This window comes from Lolium perenne, chromosome 2, assembly GCF_019359855.2.
Source record: "Lolium perenne isolate Kyuss_39 chromosome 2, Kyuss_2.0, whole genome shotgun sequence".
Lineage (NCBI taxonomy): Eukaryota > Viridiplantae > Streptophyta > Magnoliopsida > Poales > Poaceae > Lolium > Lolium perenne.
Window position 1 is genome coordinate 126,457,291 of NC_067245.2, and position 15,368 is coordinate 126,472,658.

General features: G+C 45.7%; 2 protein-coding genes across 2 annotated transcripts; one reads left to right on the forward strand and one right to left on the reverse strand.

The window, feature by feature from the left end:
• Positions 1-8,670: 8,670 nt before the first annotated feature.
• LOC127333488 (small ribosomal subunit protein eS12) lies at positions 8,671-10,415 on the reverse strand. Its single transcript, XM_051359868.2, has 5 exons — positions 10,333-10,415; positions 10,192-10,248; positions 9,289-9,592; positions 9,016-9,081; positions 8,671-8,930 (listed from the first exon to the last, which is right to left on the reverse strand). Exons 2-5 carry the CDS (start codon positions 10,194-10,196, stop codon positions 8,871-8,873), a joined length of 435 nt encoding a protein of 144 aa, XP_051215828.1. The 5' UTR covers positions 10,197-10,248; positions 10,333-10,415; the 3' UTR covers positions 8,671-8,870.
• Positions 10,416-10,539: 124 nt separating this feature from the next.
• Positions 10,540-14,273, forward strand: LOC127333490 (small ribosomal subunit protein eS26). Its single transcript, XM_051359869.1, has 5 exons — positions 10,540-10,681; positions 10,784-10,876; positions 11,230-11,314; positions 11,401-11,531; positions 13,994-14,273. Exons 1-5 carry the CDS (start codon positions 10,679-10,681, stop codon positions 14,084-14,086), a joined length of 405 nt encoding a protein of 134 aa, XP_051215829.1. The 5' UTR covers positions 10,540-10,678; the 3' UTR covers positions 14,087-14,273.
• Positions 14,274-15,368: the final 1,095 nt, after the last annotated feature.

The following is a 15,368-nucleotide window of genomic DNA, read 5'->3' on the forward strand; positions in this document are numbered from 1 at the left end:
TCTCCAAATCTTTCTTAGTATTTAAACCTCTTACATGAAATTACAACGACATCGGAAGGGGGAACAAACCCTAAAACTGGAATCATGCATAATTGCTTCTTTAACCATTGCCCTTATCGGACAATGATGCTATTTTTCAGAGACAGAGGACAAGGGTCAGTCCACACCTTCCAACTGCAAAACTTTGCAGTGTTCAGGCAAGTTCATCACTTGCTCATGTCATTTGAGTATTTCTATCAAATTATTTGCAAAGTATTATGGTTATCACTATTGCATAAAAATCAAAACCACTACTTTCATAACTATGAATATGACTATGTGGTGGGCAATGGAACCATGGATTGTGTTGATATGGTGGAGGTTCCATTGCACGGGCTTATATCCATCTAGGATTAAACAACAAATGTCACCAGTGATTCTTGTGCCGTAATAACCGTGTTAACAATAAGATCTGAAATGGGACGGACTAGTCAATCGTATTTCCACCTCTTGTACATCAACGGATGCGCTTACCGTAGCAGTTGTATCTTGCGGAGCAACTTGTGGGTGGGGAACCCATTCTAAGTCCCCACGGTTATGCTGTGCATGCCGTAGCGGTTGCGGCTTGCAGAACAACTTGAGGGTGGGGATCCCACTCTAATTCCCCACGGTAATGTGGTCTATGATGGGTTGCAGCTACCGGCGAAGGAGTTTGGTTCGATCCCAGACTGTTGTCGTGGTCGGGGTCCGTCCTTAAATGGTGTAAGTGGACCGACGAGGACCCAGGGTCGGGGTTTGAAACAAAGGGTGGGTGTGCGAGGTAGCGGAGGAATATGATTGGCTATGACCTTATACCGGGCCTCACACCGAAGGAAGTGTGGACGGGAAAGCTGCCCGGTTGGCACCAAGGTTAAGATCTCTTATGGGTAAAGCAACACACCTCTGCAGAGTGTAAAGAACTGTGACCTGTCACTCCCTGTTCCGGGATGAGGAATTACGAACGCGGCCGGAAAGGAGCTCCATGAAGTTCTAGTAAACCGGTGATGGCTGACGGACATAGCTCTTTGGAATAAAAGCAATCTCTTGAAGAAATGTTTAGCAAAACTTGCATTGGTATTAGACTTTCTGGTCTAATATCGTAGCTAGAGCATTAAACACCTCTTATCTATAATGAACTTATTGAGTACGCTCGTACTCATACCACTCTTAAATCCCATGCTTAGATTGTCTGAACCGTCTGGAGGAGGACTACGACAACAATGAAGGAGCCGAGATCATCGGCTATGAAGAACCAGACCTCTCTGGAGGTATAGAAGGCGTAGACTACCTCATCGTCTACGGATCCGGGGAGGCTTCCGGAGGAGATCAAGCCTAGAGACATCCAGTAGTAGTAGTAACCGAGCAGCCCGAACTCTTAGTATTTAGCTGCTCGAGGAAATAAATGTATAACTTAATGAGACTCTTATATTGTAAGCTAAGTTGGGTTCGCCTCGAACCCAGGAGTATTCCTCTTAGGACCCAAGAGGAGCTCCGAGACGACATGTGTATGATATTTGTAATAATAAATGAATGAGTTATGGACCTGCTATGTTCTGTTGTACTACTCTGAGGGATGTAATATTTGCGGAATGGTACTTCGTGAATGTTATATCAACGACTGGCATACTACAACATGCAGTGGTATGCAGGGTCACCACAGATGCGATACCATTCCAATTCTTGAGTACCCCCACAATACCTGATTATGGGTAAGGCTTTAGCTGGAAGTTTACGTGTCTTAGTATTTGTTCCCTCTGAACAAGCGTCACAGAGGTCATGCCGAGGCTGCCTCCGTTAAAAGTGAAATGACGTGAAATGAGGTGAATGTACGACCCAAGCCCTGTGCAGTTACCGGGATAACAGTTGGCTATCACCGGGAGGCCAAGCTCATGGGGAGAGGTGCCTATACTAGGGTGTGTAAGTGAAAGGTTAATGGTTGATGATCTGCATACTGAGTTATGATTATTCAGGGTTATCCCTAACGGGTGTAGTCAAATGTTGTGGCACAAGTGTGCAACCTCTGCAGAGTGTAAACCTATTCGAATAGCCGCGTCCGCGGTCATGGACAGTTGGAAAGGCCATACTGTTCCGTCATCAGAATTTTTACAAAAGGGTGACTTGTGAATTTAATTTAAAATGTGACTGTGTTTTTGGAATCACAACAGAGTTATGGGAATGACACTAATGTTCCCACTTGAGTTAGTTAGCATATGAGGAGTCTTTTACAAAATGTCTATGAACTAAAAACTGGCTTTGTGCAAATGAACCTAGAGCTTACAACACTCTCACTAGAACTATTAAGTTCTTACACTAGTATTAGTTTGCGAGTACTTGAAAGTACTCATGGCTGTGTCCCTGGCTATTCAAATGGCCAGACTTTGAAGCTGAACAGCAGTATGAAGATGACGGCCAGCAGGACGTCTACGACAACTAGAAGCTTCTCTTAACGTCAAGCGTTGCCTGTGGAATATATAGTCCACTACTACTTCGCTTCCGCTACGTATTATGTAATGATCATTAGATCAAGTGTTGTAATGAGACTGGATCATGTGATCTTTTTTATGTAATGACTATTATGGTATTGTAATGAATGATGACTCTATGATATTCAAGTGTTATGTCTAGCAAAAACAATCTTCCTGGGATTGCGATGTATGGCATAATAGGCATCTGGACTTAAAAATCCGGGTGTTGACAAGTTGGTATCAGAGCCACTCACTACTGCAGAAACCCTTACTAGTGACAAGCGCAATTTGCCCATCAGTGACATGCAAGATGCCTGTCACTAATATGATGTCACTGGTAGTGCCTGTCACTAGTGATGGGAAGAATGCCTGTCACTGGTAGGTGAACTGGTGACAGGCAGAAAAAATGCATGTCACTGGCATGATCGAATGCCACAAACCACATTGGATTCTCTAGTGACTAGTCCATTATCATGCCCGTCACTGGTATGAATTTCGGTATTAAAAAAATTAATTGCATTTTCGAAAAATATGGGGTAACAAGCATGTACAAGGTACAGTATAGCATTCAGTAGGTAGAACCTCGTATTAAATTCAAAGAAAGCACAATACAAAGTGTATTATAGGGAAATGTCACTTCAAAGCAACCAAGGTTGAAGATCAGTTACAAAAAAAATTGTATGTAAGCATGAAAAACTCTACGAACAACTACAAGCGAACCAAAAGAAACCAAACACCCGACACTCTTGCTGCATCATCTGCATCTACTGGCGAACCAAAAGACAACAACATCCGAACACTTCCACGTCTTCAACTCATTGTATCACCTCCAGCTTGAGCACCATCGTCTCAGCCTTGCCTTCTACAGAACTCGTGAAGCTTTGCCGCATAGCCCTGCATATTTCACCATTTTAGTTTCTGTAAACCAAAGAAATATAATGTGCAATCTTAAACACTAATGTAACAGGATCTTACAAGTACACTCCATTGAAATGGGCATCATTCCTTACTTTCCAGATTTCCCATATATTGCGGATATACATACATCCACTAAATGTTTATTGTTTACTGAAAAATAGCCCAGCTAATGAGGTAATTCATGTACTGATTTAGGAGTATTTTTAAAACTGAAAGTGGGACAACACCATGAGGTAATTCTTGTATTGATTATCCGCAACACATGCCAAAAAGCCCATGATCATGATTACAAAATGAAATAGTACATGACTAACTTAATACCAATCACCAACAAAAACCACACTACACAAATGCAAGATTAGAGCATACCTTGTCTATTGATACCTAGATGTGCTAAGAACGTCAAAGACTGGTATGAGATTTTTTGTCCTTGATTCTATATTATGAGTCCAAACTTCTTATATTTCAGTTTCCCCTAAAATATCATGATTGGTGTCTGCTTCTGAAGTCGGGGCCCTATTACTTGAAAGTGTACCTGCCACCAATTAATACACAATTGTTATGATCATGCGTAGATGGAAGTCAAACAAAAATGACAAATTTGGTATTGAATGACAATAGATTAACAAAAGTATTGCAGATCTTGGCCAAACCGGAATTGGCACAACATGTATCTGCAGTTCACTCAGAAATATAATAACTGTGATTATCATCAGCGCTAAGCTTCAGCCTTTCAATAGCATCAGAGTTGGCCACACAGATACTATTTCCTTTCCTGACCACTTTCTCAAATATAGAAATTACATAATCATTATAGAAATTATTATCATCAATGTCTCTTCTATTCCTATTTTGTACAGGAATGAGAATTACTAGTTAACTACATATAGGAGTATAGAGTACTGTGACATGGTTGTTGCTAGAAAAGCTTGACATCTAGAGTGGTGAAAATGTGCCGTCGAGGTAGCTAGGACAAGATTCAGTCGAGGTGTTCTATAATCTGTACTCCCATCTATACTGCTATGCTTCTATCCAATGAACAAGATTGCAAGTAACACGGGCAGATTCATGTATGTTCAATGCACAAATACATCAGCTTAACTTGAATCCCTATACAAAATCTTTATCACACTACCAATAAATCAAAATTTCAGGAAGCAATCGCGATGGGCGCCACGATCAAAACAGGAAACAATATCAAGCAGTGATGACATATAGTCTGTAATATATTGCAATGAGATGGGTTTCACGTTAATTAAACAAGAAAAGACAGGGAAAGGGGAGGAGCATATGTGTACGTACTTGCAGTTGCTGGAGTAAAGAGTTTCTGCAACCATTGCTTCATGGTCACGGGAATACATATTCCCATGATCGATCCCTTGTTTTATTTTTGTCATCATATGCAACCAGCGATGGATCAACTTGCACTGCAGACGGTAACCAACAGGACATGACAACTAGGCAGGACCAAAGTGCCATCCAAGTTCAGAGCAACTACGTGTAGGAATTACCACAAGCACCTGGAATGCACCACGCACATCTGCATAATGTTGGGCCATTAGAGCAAAGCAACTCACCTTAGCTACTACAGATTACCTGCTTCCCACACGCTGGAATTGGCGCTTGGAGTTTTCTCCAGGGGAACCGCGCTGCAGGCCCTGCTCCCCTCACTCGTGAGGGTGTCGCAGATGGGAGGCAGGTGGAGGGAGGCGGCCGTGATGGGGGAGAAGGCGGGAGCCACCAGCTCCTCCGGGACAGGAGTCAGGAGAAACCTCTGTGGCGGGGCAAGGGTGCGCCGGTCGTCGACCGGCGTGGTGGCGGCGTCGGAACGGAGATGCTGCCAAGGAGGAACAACAAGGACCCCTCCCCTGCTCCTGAGTGGTAACTTCGTCATCCAATTCCTCCCGCAATTGTGCGTATTCGACGAATATATATCGGTGGAAGCGACATCAATCGGAGGAGATCGAGAGCAGGTAGAGGAACCAAATGGGGAACGATGGTCCTCTCTCATCTGGCCCCTTCGATTCTAGAGGCGGCGTGGTTCAAGGCCTCACCGTGGTGTTGCGCAGATCGGCAGCGTGGTGTTGCGCGCGGGGGGCTGGGCGGATGGGCGCTTGCGCGGCGGCGGAAGGGAGAGTCTCGGGTTGCGATTGCCTTGGGCGAGGGGCAGCAGTGGTTACGCGTGATGGGCCAAGACAGGCGGGCGTGCGCTAGAGGTGGAGGCGTGCACGATTAACGCGGGGCCAAACGAGATGCGGCGTGGGCACGCGTTGACCTTGAGGGGACGTCTGTACCGCGAAAAATACACTGCAGTACCGGTCGATGATTTCGAGATTGACATGTTCTTCTCCTCACATCGCCTTCACGTTGGAGATAGTACATGGCACCGCCGTTCGATCGGCATCGCGTGGCCAGGAAGCCCGATCTCGCCTTACACCAGAACAAGGTCACTTACAGATGCATGTCACTAGCATATTTATCTTCTTAGCCAGCTTCCACAATAACGATTAGTGACATGCTTTTTATTGAACCTGTCACTAGTGTTTTGTACCAGTGACAGGCTTATACGAGCCCGTCACTAGTGCTTGTACTAGTGACAGGCATAATTTAGCATGTCACTAAACACTTGGAGGCTATAAGCATTTCTGCAGTAGTGACTGTTTGACCTTAGGAGACCCTAGTTAGAATGGACGTCTGAAAAACTTAGTTTCAAAAACAAATGAAGTGAATATTTGCCAAAAACTTATTCACACTCTTACCTTAATACTTTTTCCAAAAGGTGAAATTCATGCTTCACTTTGAAAATTCTACCTAAAATTTTGATCCACTTGCACTTCTCTAACTTACTCATCCAATTCACTTTCAGATGGAGCCAATCAACACCAAGTTTTACCAGCTGGGGAATGGCGGGAGCCTGATCTTCGAAAGGGACTTAAATGCCCTATCGGACTTCCTTGGACGCCCTCACCCAGAGTTTCCACGGAGTTGAAGTCAATGACCAGCCCGGAGGGGAACTTCAGTGGATTATCACCGTTGATCTGAGGGGCAAGATGGAGCCTCCTACTTCGGAGAGGATCCTCTTTTCCTTCAGAGAAAGCAACTGGCTGGACGGACTCGCTTGTGCTCTTCAGGAAGCAGTTGCCCGTCTGTGCGGGCAGAATGTGGTGGCAATCCTAGGGTCTCGCTTTGCTCACCTCGCAAGGCGTGACTCCATTGGAGGACCCGTGGACCTGCCGTCTCACCCCGAGCTGAGGCACCACGTGGAGCACATGGACTTTATGCTGTTCCAGACACAGAAGGAGCTGGACAACGCTCGTGTCTACGCCAACCAGACTCACGCCCACATAGCTCAGCAGGGCGACGCCATCAAGATGCTTGCAAAGGACCGCAAGTCACTCCGCCAGCAGCGTGCCAAGAAGGACTCCACCATCGCTCGCCTTCGCGCGAAGATAGCCTCACTAGAGGCAACTGTTCAGGCTCAGGAGACTCAGCTGAGGGAGATGGAAGAAGATGGTGAAGACCTTCAGGGAGGAGAAGCCTTCCTGAGTGATGATGATGACTTCGAGGAGGATGAGAACACCGATGTTGAGGACTGCGAGTTTCTGGATGCCAGAGAAGATGACTACATCCCGATAGATGTAGATGATGAGTAGTTTCACATGTTCACTTGCGTAGGTGTGAGTGTGTATCCCGTCCCTTGTATCGTAGCTTGGAAAAAAATGGTTCAAGTTTATCGGTGCTCCGCGGGAAGCCACGCCGCGTCGAGTGCCGCCGGTCGTGAAGACCAAGCCCGCGGCGGCCGCATGCTCCACACTGGGAGCGCCTTAGGCGACCTCTTAGCCGGAGTCGCGCTAGGAGGCCACGTCCACAGCCACGTCGGATGGCTACGGGAACGGGTGACGCCATGTCTGGTTATGAGCTCGCCAACCGCCATGCCAAAGCCGTGGTCCACTAGGGCCAACCGCTGCAGGGAGAATCACCACCCCTGTGAAGCACGGCCGGCACTGAGGGCTCCAACGGGCGTTAGCCATCACCGCCGGCACCGGCTGGGTGTGTCGCCCAACCCGTGGCCGTGGTTAGCTTGCCTCCGATGCCGCCGTTGACTTTCAAAGTGGTAAGAACATCTTGTATTGAAGAAGACTAAAATCGTTGCTTACTGTTCTTGGTTGAAGATTTCCATCCTATGATTTTCTTACCAACTAGTAGTTGTTATTTTTAATTAAAACCTGCGGGTCTCTTTATTCTTTTGATGCAGATGTCTTAATGCCTCTTTCTGTGTTCATCCACGAGGCCAAAACTAATCCCATTCATTCGCTATTTCCTGTTCTCAAAATCGCTCAGATGTAAAGCGTGCTAATAACGTGTTAGAAGTACAATCGAGAGAGGCAGATGCAGACGAGAGAGACAACATAGTTCAACTGTTGTTTATTCCATTGATGATCATCACTTACATACACGGAGAACAGGCGCGAGCGAAGAGGAGACGGTTGCCATATTGTAAACCGACACAGAGAATTACATGCGACAATTATCTCTTCAATTAATATATTAATTAAATTCTAACATGTTTCAAACTTCAGAATTACACTTAGAAATATGTCAACTATTATACTTGGGAGTTACAAACAAAGAAACAATGTTTTTCAACAAGGTCTACAATATAGTTGGGAAAGACTCTTTTGCGACCGCGCCTTCCAGATTTATCTTCCATATACATGATTATTTGGGAACAAATTATTATACGCATTCATATATTTCATATTAATTTGGTTGACACTCCATCAGTAACTTTTGAAAAATCTAAAATGGAACAAAATTACATGCATTAGTAAAACGTTCGTTGCACGTGCCATGCTACTAGTATTAAAAAACGGAGGGAGTATATACCTTCATGTTCAATATATACAAGGTTTACCTTTTTTTTTCTCTGCACCACTCAGCATCAATTTATAATCAAAAGAAAGGTAGTATTAGCAATATTAGTTTCACTGTAAACGGAAAATATAGTGAGACCCTTGACAAGTACGAGAGATTTTACAGGTGTAGATAGCAGGAAACTAGCTAACGAAAAGATAAAGCCCTTTATTATCTTAGGTAGTAATCTCGGGGTCAAATTTCTTGCCCTATTTGCCCGTAAAACGCTGTACCAAGCACATCATAAAGCCTGCAGAAGACCAGTTTCGCAGAATTGCAATGCATGTCCTTAACGATCACCGCAAATCGCTAACAAACACAGCCAAATGCATCAAAATACGGTAATGCAAAGATATAAAGATTTCCAGCTGTCACTGATTTATAAAAGCAGCGTATGCCTGATAAACAAAGGTTCAGAGGTCCAAATCACTAATACCGCTAGGCTCACAGTTGAAAATTGAAACGATATCCCAGCAAGCACAAGAACAAAGCATAAACTTAAACGCAGGACCAAAATGGCTAACACAAGTTCTTTGCATGATAAACTTCCTCAATCTAGTGAGACTTGACGTACTCCTGAACAATGTTAAGGCCCTCGGACTCTTCACCGTAGTCCTGTTAAACAAGACAAATGTCATTCTTACCCAATATAATGGAGAAATATCAATCGAATACTATAATAACGAAGTCATTTTGGTACCTTGACGACAACACAGGAGCAGCCTACAACCTTCCTTGCCTTACCCTCAGAGTCAATCTTGCAAAGCTGTTAAGGAACATAAGTTAAGTTTGTTAATATTAACATATCCATAAATCCACAAAACAAGCAGCAAAAAAAACCAGAATTACAAAATAAATAATGAATGCATCTGAAGCACAAAGTAGCTATTAGGTTATTGTCAAAAATAGATTACAGACATGCTTCAATTAGATGTAACATAGACAAATGTTTGGGAGTTGTTAACAAACTCACCCCTGCCCACTCGCCAAGTGTCTTAGCACTTGGCACTGTAACAAGGTGAACATTGTGCTCAGCACAAAGTGCCTTAACAAGCTTCACGTAATCAGGCTGGTCACAGTCCTCAGCTAGCACACAAAGCTGAGCCACGTGCTTCTCAATGGCCTTGGCAACCTCACGGAGCCCCTTTACAAGACCATCATGAGCACTTGACTTCTTCATGACGAGCTGCAGAGCAGTCATCAGGTCCATTGGCTCTCCAAGGACAGGGGTAGGTGCCTCCACAACAGGTGCCGCAACTTGTGCTGGGGCTTCATCCCTGCGAAGGTAGAAAATCGTTCGGAATTTAACAGATGTACATGAGACAATGAACAAAAATATGCAATTCACATAATACAAGCTGCTAAGTTTCTTCGCCCTAAGGGTTATCTACAGAGACATACTAAATTAAGCAATGACTTGTAAAATGCTTCACCGTTATAACAGGTCTGTGTACAGTTATCTACAAATGATAAGAGATTAAACAAAGGGATGCCAAACTATCTGAAACAACTGATAAGATGAGTCGATAGATTGCTGAGAAATTTCAAATCGCAGTAACGATAATAGACTCAGATATTAGAAATGATTTAAAATTTTCCAATCATTTACGCAGATACAAAAGCAACCTGTTTCAATTGCACACCAGCAAATGATCAAAACACAATAACAAAACACCCGATAAGTAACGCATGCTGTATCAGTTAACTGAAAAGGGGTAAATTGTATCCACAAGGACTACGATCGACCACTCACATTCCATTAGTGGCCCAAAAGAGAAGCGTCAGTTAGAACTTAGAACAATCTAGCAACAACAAATTTCGGAATTAAGATCACTCGCACAGCAAGGAGGGCGAAGGTTTCGGCCGGAAGACTTACGCCATCTCAAGGGCAACAAACAACCGGGGCAACTGCGAGGGGAGAGGGATCCGGAGCCTGGGGCAAAGAAAGCGAAATATTAGCTGCTATGAACGAGCTAGATGAAAGGGGAAAAAAAAAGGATGAGGACAGCGCCGCCACCTTGGGAGCTCGGAGAGCGGCGGCGTTAGGGTTTTCGCGAGGAGGGCAATCGTTCGAGTCTACCAGGGGATGGGGCTACTTATATAGCTGTTTGCAGTCGGGCCGGGGGCAAAGGCTTTATTGGGCTCATAATGGTCCATAAATTTGCTTAACAGGGCCCACTATCGAGCCCACGGAAAACCCACGGCGGGGACTGTACAAAACCCCTAAAAATTGTTCTTCTTCCCCGAAGACCCGACCTCCATCTCAAAAAAAAAAAGACCCGACCTCGCGCCGCCGATCCGTCGTCTTCGTCTTCCCGCGCTCCGCGAACCCTAGAGATCCGGCTCCGCCTCCTTCTGCGGCCATGGCAAGTGTCTCTTCCTTCGGATGTCATAGACCCTACTCTTGCGCCAAAGCTACAGGCCTACAGTCTCACGCCCCTTCTCCGTGTGCTGCTTTGTTGTTGCAGACTTTCAAGCGCAGGAATGGCGGGCGGAACAAGCACGGCCGCGGCCACGTCAAGTACATCCGCTGCTCAAACTGCGCCAAGTGCTGCCCTAAGGTACACGCACACGCCTGCGCCCCCTACTCGAGAACCTGACTTGTCACTTGTTCGTCGTGTCTACGTGGGTTGTCATAAATCACTTTTCCGTCCACCCGAATTAGCTCTGATGGAGATAGATGCTGGTACTGATTCAGATATACTGCTCTTGTCAGTTTGGCGAACGTTATTATTTAGCTTGAGAATGATGCTAGCTGTAATTTGGGGGCAAGCTGGTGAAGCGAACTTAAACTTACACTTATCAGGGTGTGGCAAACTTAGGCTGATCAGATCATATCAAAAAAAATAGTTCACGTTGTTGGCTGTGGTTTCTGGTGAAGTGAATTGTGTCTTGAATCTTGGTCTGATTGCAGGACAAGGCTATCAAGCGTTTCTTGGTGAGGAACATTGTTGAGCAGGCTGCAGTCAGGGATGTGCAGGAGGCTTGTGTGCATGACGGTACGATAATTTATTTTCTCATTTGCCTCCACTAGACTATTCAATTCAATTCAGTAAATAAAGCGTGAATTGTGGTAAAATCTCAGGCTACATTCTCCCCAAGCTGTATGCTAAGGTGCATCACTGTGTCTCATGTGCAATCCATGCTCACATTGTCCGTGTGCGCTCACGTGAGAACAGGAGAAGCCGTGACCCGCCACAACGTTTCAGGCGCAGGGTATGCTATTACTTTTTTTTGCCTCACTTTTTATTTTTCAATCTCCTCTGATTATCTATGTTGTATTTTGCATCTACTTGTCATAGGTAATGTCCCTTTATGCCATCAAATTGTTCCATTGGCTTTTTAATTATTGTGTTGTTGGTTGAGCCTAGCATATTGCATCTTATCTTAGTGTATACGTACTACATCAAATTTTGTCTGCCATGGATTATGTCTATTCTAGAGATCAGGCAAATATTGGCTGCATGAGTTTGCCCATTTGTTTCAATTGGTTTCCAAAAAACTGTTTGCAGCAACATTAGCTGATTACTAGCGAAAGCCGCCGACTTCCCACTTTATTGTTTTCCTGCACTTCAGTTGCTAATTGCGCTTTTATATGTGTTCATTCATGCTGTTTATATTGCAATTGATGTGTCAATGAAAGCTTAAAGAAACATGTTTTGGTGTGTTGCAGGCTTATCATAGCTGAGTGATACATGTTTTCTTTTCCATTTCTTGTGTCATCTTGCCTCTCCACGTTGGATTGAATTTATTTATAAATTTTATGCTTGACTCGAAGTCACAAATCAGGACATCAGCATAGGTCTTCCTACCTACACAGAAGTTTTGGATCATATTTGGCTATACCTAGATATTTTCTTTGAATTTTGAAATTATGCACTATACATGTGTGTTAGGCATCTTTGACATTTGTTACTTTTAGGCGTACGTTTTGTTCGCTTCTTGAAACCACAGTTTGATTAAGTTCTCCAACCTGCAGTCACAATGTATTTGATTTTTTCGATAAAGGGAATATATTAATATCAAGAAGATACCAATTACACCCAGCCTCTGCAACAACGCACCACCCTAATGGCACTACGGATGCACACAGCCAAAAAAAGGAAAAGAAAACTAAGAAACAAAAGTCCCGCTACAGTATCTCGGGCCTAACAACAGCAATACATCCACCGCCAAGACAACACCTGAATTACAGACTCTCCAAAAAACGACACCTCCAAGAAGGGAACAGTGCTCAAACACCATCGTCGCCCGATCAAAGATCTTAGGTTTTCACCCTGAAGATAGTCCCCGCTCTCAAAACAATGCCTCCACCAAGGCCATTGCTAGGCACAACCAGTTAAGGCCAGACCTTGGGTTTTCACCCTGAAAGGTAGGACTCCGCACTTCACCTGTGTTGTCGCCCCCACTTTCATACCGCTGCTGTGAAGCCCGGAACACCAAGCAAGTCTCTCAACAGCGCGGAGATTTGAACCTCCCTTAGCTAGTCCTCCCCTCCGGCCTTCATGAAATTCTCTTCTTCCGACTTTCATCATGGATCCATAGTCACTTGATGTCAACACAGAAAAAGAGCTTCGCGCCGCTCCCTCCAGAACCAATCGGTCGGAATAAAAGCATGGGTGCGCACGACCGAATACCTCCGATCCAGCAAACTCCAGGCAAAGCACTGTTATATTCGCCGGCGGAGCCTTTCGGAACTCAACCCACCGGCCAGATCACGAGTCCAGGCCTCCGATAGGTCCTCCTCTTCACGCAAGAGAGGCCCTAGGACCGCCGCCTTTATACAGGTCAGACCCCCACGTCGGCGACCATCCCGGGCTGGCCAATCCAACCCTCCACCGATGACACCATCGCCGGCTTCCATGCCCCTCCATCTCGCCGCCGGATCGCGGTGATAGATCAAAAGATCCACCACCACCAACCACAGGCCGACCCTCTTCGGCTTAGAAGAGAGCCACCTCCTCCGTCGAACCCAAGGCTGCTGCCCCGGGCGCCCTCGTGACGCGGAAGAAGCCCGAGATCGCCTCCACGCACCGACGAGAGGCGGGGGGAGGGCATGGCGTAGACCGAGGGCCTGGCTGCCGCCCACCACCAGCCCCTGCCGGTGTGCTGCGGGTGGAAGCCTACGGGAGGGGAGTGGGGACCGCAGCGCAAGAGCCGCCGCCCATCACCATCCGCGCCGGCCGCCGCCGCGTGCGTCGAGGAGGGGAGAGCCCGTCCGCCGTCCCCCCACGTCGGCGAGGAAAGGCCCCCGCCGCCGCCACACCCCGAGGGTCTTTGCCCCGGCGGCGGCGGTTAGGGTTGAGGAGGGGGTTCGGGAGAGGAGGGGGTTGGGGTTCGGGAGCATGTATTTGATATTCGTGGCCTAATCTAAAGACTCCAGTCACTATTTGTTAGTGATATGCGTGTTGGTTACTTGATTATTTAATTGTGATATTTGCATATATTTGTTACCTGATCATTCAGTATTGCACTGTAATTTGGTCTATGTGTCCTAGTATATGCATTTGATGAAGTTATTATGCTTCTGGATTCGTTACCTGAGCATTAATTTGTTTTTGGGAGGAGTATAAAGTTAGTTTACAATTGTGATTGCTATGCTTGTACAAAGATCAGGAAGTCTTTTCTTGTTAGGTTACATTTTTAATTAATGCCTTCTTTTCTGAATGTGCCTTCAGGAGGATGGCCCGAGGCCTGCGCAAAGTGCACCACGCCCTGGTGGTGCTCCTCAAGCTGCTGGTGCCACTTCTGCTGCTGCTCCTCGCACATGAGAGCTTGTTTCGAGGTGTTTGGGAAACATGGAGTCATAGGAAAAAATGTTTATTGCTGACGCTTTTGTGAGACCAAAGGTGCCGTAATATTTTGCTCACATGTGAATCATCGCTATTATTACGCTCCTAAATGTATGCATACTTTGTGTTAATCTCAATGGTACTAAGCTTTCATGTTGCCATTGAATTATTCTTCAATCTGAGCTGGTCTTCGAGCTCGTCTTCTCGTCGACCATGCTACTGCATGCATGCCACAGTACTTCTGATTTTTCTCATTCTGCCATAGTGTCTCTATAACTCAATATATTGGATGGCTTGCTGTTTATTTTTCATTCTGATGATTTAGATTCATATCTTGGAAAAGTGGGTTAAGTGAGAAGAACTCTTGTCTGCCCACTATATTTTGCCTACTACTCTCTTTGTTCGCAGACAACCCCAAAATCAGCCAAATGTACAAAAATACCTTTTGATCTTGATGGAAACAGTTCGAAACTTTAATAGAACCTCCCGATGGTCTCCACCTAGCACCGAACTCCCGATCCGCGCAATCCACCCACCTTGCTTCCCATCTCTACGTGTCGCTTGAATCCACCCAACCTCCCGATTCTTCAGATCATCTCTCCCAACACAACTTCCGATCCACGCGATCCATCGAGGCCGCTTCCGCTGCTGGAATCCACCCGAGCTCCCGACCACACGTAGGCTGGTCTAGAATCTATTGCCAGCTCGCCCCAACCTCCCGGCAACATCAGAGGCCCCATCGACAGCTTGCTCCCAACCTCCTGGCTACATAGGAGGCAGTTGGAGCAGCTCGCCCCAAACCTCCCGGTAGCACCGAAGGCTGCGCAGGCAGCTCATCCCCAATATCTCGGCTGCATAGGTCGACAAGGAGAGCTCTAGCAGCTCATCCCCGACCACCCTCCATAGCAGCAACTCAAAATCGTTAACAAGAATTGCACAATCATTCATTGACTTCAATTGCACTCCACTGAAGAAGAGGATGCTAACAACAATCCACCTAAAGAAGATCAATATAGCATAGCAAGTTAGAAACAGAGAGTCAATAAAATGCATGTGTCAGAGAATGTATAGTGAGGGTCTGAATTTACCACTTTGTGAAACGTGCCCCCTGCTTGTACTCTGCACACCTTGCCTACATTAGGAGGAAGGATGAAGAGCTCTAGAGAAGGTCTAGAAAGGATGGTCGGCCACTAGAAAGCAACAATTCAGCCCGAAGTATGGACACATTGGCTCTCATCTGCAAGGGATCATTCTGTACTTC